Source organism: Cryptotermes secundus, unplaced genomic scaffold (assembly GCF_002891405.2).
Source record: "Cryptotermes secundus unplaced genomic scaffold, Csec_1.0 scaffold4709, whole genome shotgun sequence".
Classification (NCBI taxonomy): Eukaryota; Metazoa; Arthropoda; class Insecta; order Blattodea; family Kalotermitidae; genus Cryptotermes; species Cryptotermes secundus.
In genome coordinates, this window is record NW_019739666.1 from 1 (window position 1) to 11,886 (window position 11,886).

General features: G+C 39.3%; 2 protein-coding genes across 2 annotated transcripts in view; both read left to right on the plus strand.

Moving 5' to 3' along the window:
* Positions 1–402: 402 nt before the first annotated feature.
* Positions 403–2,560, plus strand: LOC117282039 (serine/threonine-protein kinase grp-like). Its single transcript, XM_023865441.2, has 3 exons — positions 403–1,388; positions 1,468–1,596; positions 2,155–2,560. Exons 1-3 carry the CDS (start codon positions 1,278–1,280, stop codon positions 2,218–2,220), a joined length of 306 nt encoding a protein of 101 aa, XP_023721209.1. The 5' UTR covers positions 403–1,277; the 3' UTR covers positions 2,221–2,560.
* Positions 2,561–8,917: 6,357 nt separating this feature from the next.
* LOC111871991 (protein ANTAGONIST OF LIKE HETEROCHROMATIN PROTEIN 1) overlaps positions 8,918–11,886 on the plus strand; it is a 12,614-nt gene continuing 9,645 nt past the window's right edge. Inside the window, exons 1-2 of the transcript XR_004513849.1 lie at positions 8,918–9,024; positions 11,026–11,295. The gene's annotated coding sequence lies outside the window, so the exon portion shown is untranslated. The remainder of the gene's footprint in view (positions 9,025–11,025; positions 11,296–11,886) is intronic.

An 11,886-nucleotide genomic window follows, 5' to 3' on the forward strand; every position in this document is an offset into this window, starting at 1 on the left:
GTGGATTCCCCATTCCCGCACGAATTTGCAGGTGATATATTTTCTTAGCTCAAAAAACAGTTCCAGCAATGTTTTCCAGATCTTGATGCAAGTGCAGAAGACATTTCCAGATTTGAAAATCAATTTAACTGTACAATTGAGGAACTTCCACCTAACCTTCAATTGGAAGTGATTAATCTGCAGTGTGATAACATGCTAAAAGGCAAATTCCAAGAGAACAATCTAACAGAATTCTATAAGTGTCTTCCAAGTGATGAATATGGTGAATTAAGATCATATGCTCGAGGTTTGATATCTGTATTTGGTAGTACCTACCTGTGTGAAAAGACATTTTCAAAGATGAAATATGTAAAATCTCAATACAGGTTAGCATTAACAGACGAACATTTGCAATCNCTCCCACTCATTGGTACTCAAACCCCTGACCTTCCGGTGTGTAGCATAGTGCCTCAACCAGCTACGCTGCTGCCTGTAGGAAGTCTGTAATCTTGATAAATTTCCTCACATTAATATTTTCCTCAGCTTAATATTCAAATCCACTGCTCCACAAACAAACCATAAAAGTCTCAGTAATGTTGTATTTCTTTGTAGTTGCAGTGTCCTACATCCTGCTTAAGTTCACTTTGTAACAGCATTGGGAACGCCTCTATGGTCTAGTGGTCAGAGTTCCTGGCTACAGATCTTGAGGTCCCTGGTTCGATTCGCGGCACTGCCAGATTCTCTGAGAAGTAGTGGGTCTGGGATGTGGTCCACTCAGCCTCTTGAGGATAATTGAGGATCTCTATTAAGCGAATAGCACCTCCAGTCTAGAAAAACGAGATTAATGGCCTTTGGGATTCGTTGCGCTGACACCCATTATCTGCAAAAGTTGGCACTAACTTCGCTGACAAGCAGCAGTCTCTCAGTCGGTATAGTTTACTTGCAGAGTACAGGCCACCGATTAACAATCAGTGTGTTAAGATTTTACAACTTTTGTTGTCTCACATAACTCTCTCTCTCCAGTTACTCTGTATCATAAGTGACTGCAAAATTTTAATATTGAACATACTTCATTGAGAGAATTGTGTTTCACGATCACCAAAGGTGGGCATTGATTCACCAAGAGATGAGCAGTGTAACAAGTGATTTGCTGCATGAGTGAAGTATCTACATTCTCTCCCCCTGGTGCAGCACATGATGGCTGAGCTTTGGATGACTCAGTGGCCAGACTGAGTAGATCTCAGCCACATCCAAGGTTAGAGCAGCACAGTGTATAAGTCGAGAGTGTTGCTGCTGCTATGCAGGAAGAAGAGGGGACATTGTCATTTTCACAGCCAGCGCACCTTGATGATATGGTGCTGAATTCACAGCTCCACGCTGCTCAGCCATGTACACGGACTTCCAGTCAGGTATGTAGTGCTAAGAGCTCTGAATCTAATAATGTTTTTTTTTTAAAAATGAGTTGAAGTCATTGTGTTTTTTTCACAGAATACTTTCCAAATCTTGGTGCAACGCATGACATGCTTTTGTATATGTACAGACTATAAGGAAACAATTGAAAAACTATGCAAATTACTTGATAAATTGAGTTATACCTGGAGAATTGCAGCCAAAGTGGTATGTAATCATTGATTTTCACTGATTACTTGGGCATGCCTGGTGTGCATACAGTTCTCTCCTGTGTCTTACTGGTCTTCTGTTTCTGGATCATACTAAAACACCCGACACTTAACCATTGTCGCTGCCACTTGAAGTTACTTAATGCACAAAGAAACCTGTGGACTTTTCCATCCTTGTGTACAACCATCTTGCTTGAAAACAGAACAAGTTTCTTTTCTTATATTTTGCTGTCTCCTGAGATTTTTGGGATCATTTGGGCAGTTTGTTTTGCTGGTTTGCATGTTCATTCTGAACTTTGGTCAAAATAAATTTTACAGATCCTGTATTTATGTTCAGTTTTGCTCCCTTCCAAACCATGAGTTGTCAGTCCTCACATTTTCTGTGTTTGATGTCAGTCCTGAGGTGTAATTTACATATATGTATCTTTTTCATCTGTAATATCTTCCCTTTTCTCTTGAATTTAATTAATGCACAAAGAAACCTGTGGACTTTTCCATCCCTGTGACGTACTATAATATTCTATAAATGTTAATGGCATTGTATTCATTTTTTCAGTTAACGGTTACAACCACAGATAAATGTGACGTGAAGCTTCATACATTGGCCGATTTTCGACTCTAAAGGGTGTGGCTTAGGCAGACCTTCCTGCGCATCAAGGGAACTTTGGATGATAGAACTTTGAAGGGGACAGTAACCTGGCCAAATCCTCCTAAATTGGATTCATACACCATATCTTTTTATCTCACGTAATATAAAAATGAACGTTATTGTTAGAGATTATACAGGGTGTTCAGTCAAGGAGGATACTTCACAACACCATTGATCAGGCCCAATATTCCTCACAGATTGCTGCTGTAACTGTAAGGGTGCACATTAGCAGCCTCCGTATTCTAGGGGTAACATTCCCACCTCATGACTCAAGGTACGCGGGTTCAAACCCGGCGGAGGTCGTGGAATTTTTGAGGGTGGAAAAATTCAGGGAACAAGCCCTCCGGGAGGGACTTTAAGCCGTGGGTCCCGTGTTGTAGATTTACGGCACGTAAAAGATCCTCATGTCTCTAGGAGACCTCTGAGCAAAATTAGGCCAAAAAGTTTCCCGCCCAAGTAGTTTCCAATGCCTCTGGTAGATGGGGAAAGTATCGGGTACCGCTGCCAGAAGAGGGCCAACCTCGCTAGTAGAATGGGACTAATTATCAGATACCACTGCCAGAAGAGGGCCGACCTCACTGGTAGAATGGGGTGATAGTGAGCACCAGTACCGGAAGGGTATGGTGACAGTAGAAATTAAAGGGGGACGCACAATAGATCAACAACTGGTCGCGGTGCATGGGGAAACCCACTCCCTCTAATAATGAATGAATGAATGAATGAATGAATGAAGGGTGCACATTTATCAGTGCTAATGACTCATTCTGCTATAAGCAGTTACAGTAGCAATCTGTGAGTCATGTTGGGCCGGATCAGAGGTTTTGCGAAGTTACGTCCTTAACTGAACACGCTGTATAACGTTAATATATCTAATTGTGATAGGATTATTGCAGGGTTGATAAATAACTAGTGGATATCATGAACAAATCTGTTTATGAGACCTTCTCAACACGATACAAGCAATGTAACTGAACCGGAAACAGAACAGCAGAGATGAAGAACATAGATGGAGATAGTTTACCTAATGCTCTACTCTCAACATGCCCTCTTAAACTTTTGACATACAAATAGTACAAAAAACACAATGGTAATCATATATATTGTAATAAGTCTGACCTACATGCCCATCATTTGCATAAACTTAGACTGCAGTGGATAACATAAGGCTTTTGTCATAATGTCGGTTATCATGTTATCTGTTGACAAATACACAACTTTTACAATACCATCTTCCACAACCTTCCTTATAAAGTGATATCTTATTTCAGTGTGCTTTGTACACGTGTGAAACACGGGGTTGTGAGCCAACTTTATAGCACCTTGATTATCACCATGCATAATTACACTGTTACTAGTTATATTCATCAATTCGTCCAACAAGCCCTTAAGATGAATAGCTTCCTTTGCACCTTCAGATAACGCAATGTACTCTGATTCAGTGCTAGATAGGGCACCTCAATCTTGCTTCTTGCTACCCCAAGATACAGCTCCTCCACTTAACTTAAAGATAAATCCAGAGTATGAACGTCTATCCATTGAGCAACCACCCCAATCTGCATCCACAAATCCAGCAATACTGTCATCTTTGGGTGAAAAAACTAGACTCTTGTCACAAGTGCCCTTTAGATGCCTCAATACTCGCTTTGCATACTTGTAGTGCTCTATTGTGTAGCAGTTATTAAACTGGCTTAAACAGCCTACCGTGTAACAAATATCCGGTCTTGTGCTTATAGCTATATACATTAGGCAACCTATTAAGCTTTGGTAAGGTACATCAGGTAAATTCCCTTTATCACCTACTTCCAGTCTTAAGTTTTTTTCCATTGGCGTTTTTGCAGGTCTCACATCAGACATCTCAGACTTCTCCAATAATTGCTTAATGTAATGTTTTTGGTCTAACAAGATGGAACCAGTCTCCTCGTCATAGGAAATATTCATTCCTAAACATAATCTTGCTTTTCCTAGGTCTACCATTTCAAATTCTCTCATCAAAGCTCTATTCACTTCTCGAGTCTTTTGTTCATCATTTGATAAAATGAAATGATCACCATATAATGCAATAATAACAACGGTCTTATCTCTCCAAAAATAATACACACACGGTTCATGTTTGGATTGCTTAAACTCTAACTCCATTAATGCACCATGTATCTTTCTATTCCACATTCGTGATGCTTTGTAAGATTTGAGGCTTTCACGGCGGTGACTATGAAGAAAGCAGTTTTCTGGGATTTGGCACCATGTATATGTGGTGTTAACCGACGTTTCAGAGGAATGTATGGCCTCCATCTTCAGGGTAGAAGAAAAAATATAAGAAATCTGCAAGCGAAGAGACCATGAGAACTGGTAAAAGCAGACTGTGTTGGAAATCTACACAGCTATATTTGAGCAGAGAAGGAAGGGGGGAAGGGAAAGTATACAAGTGAAAACAGTAGTGTGGGAGGGGGGGGAGCTGGGACAAGCATGGTTTTTGTGTAGGGTAGAGAAAGGCAAGGTTAAAGGTTGGGCACTAATCCGTAAGCTGAGGGGGGGGGTTGTTATGTTTGTTGGTCATGGCCTGTGTGGCCTTCTGGATCTGGCGTCATATCCCTGTGGGGGTTTTTAAGAAAACAGATGAGAGGTTTCCAAGACTTGCTGAGACAAAACCCCCCCTCTCAGTTCATATTTCCTGTTTGGTACATGAGCAACATCCTGTATGATTTTAACTCCCTCGGGCAAATTTACACAAACATTGCCCATACCACTACCTATCTCAACTGCATTATTTGCCACTGACACTTCTAACGACTTGTCAACTTTGTAATCATTCATCCAGTCTTTACGATATGACATATGATTATTACACACAGAGTCCAAGGTCCACTTTGTTGATTTGGCTTCCACACCAAGTGCTGTAAATGTTGCAGTCATCTTCTGCTTTCCAGAATTATTCCCCTCTTTCTTCTCAGTCTTTTCTTTCTCAGGACAGTCCTTCCTTTTATGACCTGACTTTCTGCACCTGCTGCACTTCAGCCACCCGCGATCTGGTTTGTTGTTGGATTGGTGTCCATTTTCTTCCTTCTTATGATAAGCAGGACGAGACTTGTTGGACCTACGGTGATCATTATTCCTCGTCCACATGGCAGATAACTTTTCATTCTGCTCATTTCTTTGTTCATCACCATATAAAAAGTATTTCACCGTTTGAGAAGTCAATTCTTTGTTGCTGGCCTCCAATGCCCTAACCATGGGCTTGTAATTTTCCGTTAACCCATTCAGCATTATAAACCCAGTGTCCTCATCATCCACTACTTTTCTTGTATCTGCTAATTGTTGCGTTAAACTCATAATTTCACAGATATAAGTGGATACAGAGTTATAGTTCTCCAGTTTCACTGCATGCAAGCGTCTCATTAAGCTATAGTGACCAGTCCTGCTTGTTACTGAAAACGTTTTCGCTAGAATATCCCAGGCCTCTTTTGATGCTTAACATCATGTAAATGAACATAAACAGATGTGTCGACCATCAGTCCGATGTCACATAAAGTTTCTTCATCAACTTCAGCCTCCCATTCTTCAGCTGGTACGGTGTTATTAACATAACCCCAACATTTTTCTCTTTTCAGCCACAGCGTCATTCCAAAAGCCCAACTTTTGTAATCTTCAGTGCCCTTCAGTTTTGCAATAGATGGCACGCTTAATTCTTTCCTCGTGGTCGCCATCATACAGTGCACAGAAAGGGAAAACCGGTCCAGAAGGCAAAAGTTTCAGACACTACACTCACAATTGTTCACAAAAATGTTCATTTATCATCACACCATGAGTAACACGCAGTATCAATCATCCTGGGGCCATAACCTGATAGGATTATTGCAGGGTTGATAAATAACTAGTGGATATCATAAACAAATCTGTTTATGAGATCTTCTCAACATGATACAAGAAATGCAACTGAACCGGAAACGGAACAGCAGAGATGAAGAACATAGATGGTGATAGTTTACCTAATGCTCTACTCTCAACAAATTGTTATTTAATATGTGAAACTAAATTGATTGTTAGAACAGTATAACGTTAATATATCAAATTGTTATTGAATAGATGTAAGTACTTTTTTTGAATAAATGAAATTTTATTAATTGTATTTTCTTGTTTTTCTTATAGATGGGTTTTTTGTGATGTTGAAAACCTATCTTCCTAAAGTGTTCATTCTTCAACGCGGCTCAACAATGTTATAAAATTTATTTTCAGAACCATATTTGTCTGCACCTCCTGCATATGACCTTGAATGTCCTTTGCATCTGTCTAAATTTGATTACTGAAGTGTATCCATTTTGTGTTAGTCTTGGATTGAAAGCGCTGGAGGATTTCACTGTTGGAATTGGTGGCTGCCCCCAAAGCTGAATTGCACAGGTCCATATGGGTTTGAGTACTATTTTGTATAGGGGAAGTTTGCTTTAGAAAGCCTATTTTTGGCTATGCTTGTTTGTGTCTTTAGTTAGTAGAACATAGTTCTTTCTAATCTCATCTGTAGAAATGCTTTGACACTTTCCATGACACTGCTTGTAATTGTTAGGCCTGATGAAGTGTCAGAATTCTGTAATGATGGTTTTTTTGACTGTTCAGTTTGCATTATGAGTCTGATCTTCAGAGGTCTTCTGTCTTAATGGAAAGTGTTGTTAGATAATCCACTTAGAAAAAGTGNTGGGGGGGAGAAAGTAAATAAAAGAGAAGCTCTTCTTTTGGTGTCAGTGCTTCTTCTGGCATATAGACTACAGTGTAGAGAACACGAACTTTTAGAGTTAATAGGGACATTTATGAACAATTTGTGTATGATATTCGGCTGTTGCTGTGTCGGGATGGTCTAAGGCACACAAACTGTATCCCTGCCCCAAAAGAAAAAAAAAAGGAGAACAAAATGTTGGCTTCGTTTCAGCATAAACATTTTCATGGCATTCTTAGGTATGTATATTGATATCATACTGAAGCATAATTTACATGCCTAGATTTAATGGCTCAGCTGTTGCTGTTGTCCACTTAAAGAAGAAGCGGTAATTCTTGTTTTTCAGCATTACTGGTGGGAAAATTATGAATAAATGTAACAGTTTACATATGCCATATTTCCAGTAAGTTACTAACTATATAATTTCTCTTTTCAATGAAGTGTACAAAGGCAGGCAATAAATTTGTGGCTATGAAGAACGTTTTAATGCGGTCTGGATATGAAAAAGTACAAGTTACAGTGACAGATTTTTGTTAGAAATGAAGGGTGTAGTATGTGACCTCAAAGGCACTCATTCTGCTGGCAGATGACTATCATTAAAACTTGAGAAATGCCATTAATTCGTACTCAGTGCAGTGCATACATGTCCCCATCATGACTCCTGGGTGACGCTAAGTCATGCAAGGGTGAAAGAGCAAGTTCCTGACACCCCAAAATTGGGACAAGCCGGCTAGGGGAGATAACCTCAACAGAAAACATCTGTCCTTTAGGATTGCTGGGGATTGGGCGCAGGGTTAAGAACCCTGCACTGTAAAAATCACTTGTTAAGAAAGCTCAAGAAACAGCTGGCCAGACCACTCTAAGACGACACTGCAATGTGGAAAGATCTAAGGATAGATGGCTTTTTACTTGGAATGTACTGTCGCCATTTAGACCAGGTTCCGTTAGGTTTCTTACAGGTGTCCTCTCTTACTACAGAGCAGATATTACTAAGGAGAGAAAATGGAGAAATTATAAAAACAACAGTGCTTGTAAAACCAGAAGGGAGAAGGCAGAGAAGTAGATCAGGAATGAGGATGAGATGAATGGATGATGTGGAGAAGTGATTTGAGGAACTTGGGTGTAGTTAACTGGAAAAGCAAGGTTCAAGTGGGGGATGGCTGGAGAAAGTTTGTAGAGCAGGCCAAGACCCACAAAGGGCTGTAGTGACAATAGTAATAATAATTCAGTATTTTTAATACTTTGTTTTAATATTTTAAGACTCTTAATAAGTTGTAGAAGTTTGTTTTGTATTTTGGAATACAACTATATAATCTGTGTGTATGAAGGTGATTTGAAAATTGACAGAAGTACATCATATTTTTCCATTTTATTTTGTAAAATCTAAGTTGTACACAGTAGAGTGTGAGTGAGTTATTTGGTGAATTGTTGTGTTTGGCAGGAATTATTACAGAAATTTATATATATTGTGACATGTTGCACTATGGATGACGCCCCTTCCACCCTGCCAGCCATGACGTGCCAAGCGGAGCCAAAGTGAGCAGAGTCCCAGCATGCTGGTTGCTAAGCAAAGCAAGTAAACAGTGGTGACATAACACAGGACACCACAGTTACTGCGTAGTGATAAACAACTCCCAACAGCGTTGCTAGGCTATCGGCTACCACGGCGGCAGACAACAGTGGTGCCTATTACATGGCTGTTTTCTGTGTTGTCCAGAACAAGGCTAAACAAGGAGCAGCGAAGACTATTCACAGTTAGTTCTCAAGTTCTTGAGTTATGAGTTACGGGTTAGCCAGAGAGTGAGTCACCAGTTACGAGTAATTGCAATCTAGTGTTTGTGATACTACCAATGGCAGTAATTGTCAGATTGTAAACTGTGTGATTGTATGAGCGAGTGTGGAATAAAATTCGCTATATCAAATACGGTGTGAAGTTACTTGTCGCGTTATACACCCAACACGTGATAATATATATATGTTGCAGCTCCCCATCAGGACCTTGCGGGAAATTGACATTTTGCATCATCTGAAGCATGACAGTGTGGTCAACCTGATAGAAGTATGCAGATCCAGAGGTTTGTGTATACTTTATTCTTTAAATTAAAACTGAAGAAAGTAATGTGTAGAGTTTGTTCTGTTTTTCTTATTTTGAACAAAATATTAATCTGTCAACATTTTGTGCCATTGTATTCTTTTCATACAGCCCTGCTTTCCTTGTGTGTCCTCTTGCCTTGTATATGTAATTTGTTATTATCTTTTCCAGGTCCTCGGTACTAAGAAAACTCTTCACCAGTCACACTAGACAGAACTATTTAGCTTTTCATGGGAGGATAGTTTAAAATTGGATCTTGGAGGGATAGGTTATGGTGGTATAGACTGGATTGATCTGGCTCAGGATAGGGAGTAGTGGATGACTCTCGTGAACACGGTAATGAACCTATGGGTTCCGTACTATGTTGGGAGATCCTTGAGTAGCTGAGCGGCTGGGGGCTTCACACAGAATTTCATGAAATTATTCAGATGCTGTACTGTCACCAGATGCACAGTCATATTCAGCGCTAAGTTGGCATATCTCATGTTGAACCTGTCACCTCCATAGTTGCTCTTCAGAAGAGTTACATGTCTTATTCGCACCAAGCAAACTGCTAAACTGAAGTACCTGAGCTTTTAGCAGTACCCTGTTTGTAGGCAGTTTCACTATGCATCTGTAGGAAGCACTTCTACAGAAACGCATCTACATAACTGCTTTCACAAGTCTAAGTGTTCTCCTCTGCAGCCCTGCTTCATCTTGTTTGAACTCTACATATGAATGCCATTCATCTTCTGTTTTCGCCCAACCACATATTGTTCCTTCCCAGATGTTACACTTATGGAAGAAGCTGGTTTATTAATTTGCCATTCTTAACTCTTTTTGATAATTTAAAAATTTTCTCTGTTTGTATCATTGTCTCTTTTGGTTGTCATTACTATAGCAGTTTTAGTGACTTCTTGGCAGGTCAGCAAGATTTTGGACCATCTGTGGTCAAGAAGGTAAAAGGGGTGCTTGTTAATTTTTTCTGTTTGAACAAAATGATTCCAAGATTAGAGAAACCTGGAACATATATCTCATACTGTAACTAAAACATTTCATAGATCATGTGTAATCAATCATACCAGGGGACATGATCAACACTGTGGTATATCATAATATGTGGTATAATGAGGGCCTACTTATATCATGAACTGGTGCATCCTATTTAATTAGAAGAAAGTTATTAATAATTTTTTCCCCTCCTCGATATATTTTTCAGATCATGCATAGAGATCTGAAGCCAACCAGTGTAATTGATAAGTTCTGAACTTCCTTTGGAATTTATTCTTTTCTATGTTTCACACAGTTGTAGCCTCTGACATTTTATGTTACAATAATTTCAGAGATGCTAAATATTACAGATATATTGTGTTCACTTTTTAATTCTTTAAAGCTGGTGGGAAGTGCACCATACAATAGTTTATTAAGGACAGATTATTGAAAATGTTGATGCCAACATGGTATGTGCTTTTCTGAGAACACGAGAAGTTGGCATTTGGTCTGTGAAGAAGGTGCTCGTTCCTTGTGTTAAACGCTGTGTACAGCTGAATTAGTCTGAAGTTCTTGGTTATTTAAGTTGGAGTTCATTAATGAAAATTGTGTTTTCACATTGAAGAAATAAGATCTCCTATCTCCTAAATAGATGTCTACATGAATTTCTAGGTTTGACACCTGCCATGTTTCTGACAATTTTATTTTGTAATATAAACATATCTTCTTGCTGTTAGGTGAATTACCTCAGCAAATGTTTCCATACCTCATTATAGAGTGAAAATAGACAAATTAAATTTATATGAGAGGGCTAGTGTTGCATCCCAGAACATTATGCTTTTAATATTCACCTCTGTGAGAACCTAAAATCTCACATACTCCTTTCCTGGCACTCTGTCTGCAGAGAACCTGGCGGATGATGATCCATAAAACACCAAGTTATATGCTTAGTCTTGAGAATTGTACTCGTAGTACAGTGTAATGTTTAATATAAAATTCTGTGTTTATTTTTCAGGTATACCAATTGTGTCGTAACTTTGTGGTATCGATCCCGGAATTGTTGCTAGGTGAACGCAACTATGGGCCAGCAGTTGATTTATGGAGTGTTGGCTGCATTATGACAGAGATGTGAACAAGAGTTCCCATCCTGCAAGGGAATAAGGAGCAGGGTCAGGTGAAACTGATTACAGATCTCTGTGTCTCTGTCAATCGAGGGGTGTGGCCTGGAGTTTAGTCCTTACCACTGTACAATAAGATAGAGTTACCACACGGAGGGAAACATAAGGTATGTTAATGCAGAGTGAGCTGGCCATTTGCTTTTGGCTCATTGTGAATAATTTTCAGAAGAGTTGTATCTGCTTATGCTGTTAATTTGAATGCAGTGAACCAGAGTGTTCAGTTCTTGTAGAACCATATTTATTTCAGTGTTTTTAATGTAACAGACTTTGTACTGTTCTTTTCATGTTGGTAACAAAGATACCTTGCTGTGAGAGCAGCTGCATCTTCAGTAAAATGTTTATTTTTATCTCCATGATTTATTTCAACCGTCTTCCAGTGCATACACTCATCTATCTCCTCCTCTCACTCGCACTACATGTTTCGGCACACAAGTGCCATCTTCGGGTGCTTATTCGATTTACGCTAAACTAGTTCATTGCATGCCTTGTCGTCTTCATATTAAAATAACTAAAATATATATTTATCATATATATTGATAAATGTTAAATGTTAAAAATATAAAAATTGTTCAGGATTTTTCATCCCTACGTCGTATCTCACTACGCGAGTCACACCTATCCTCTTCTGTTGGAGCACTCTTTCACTATCGTGTGTGTATCTGTAACGTGAATTTGTTATTCATTAATACCACGTTCCG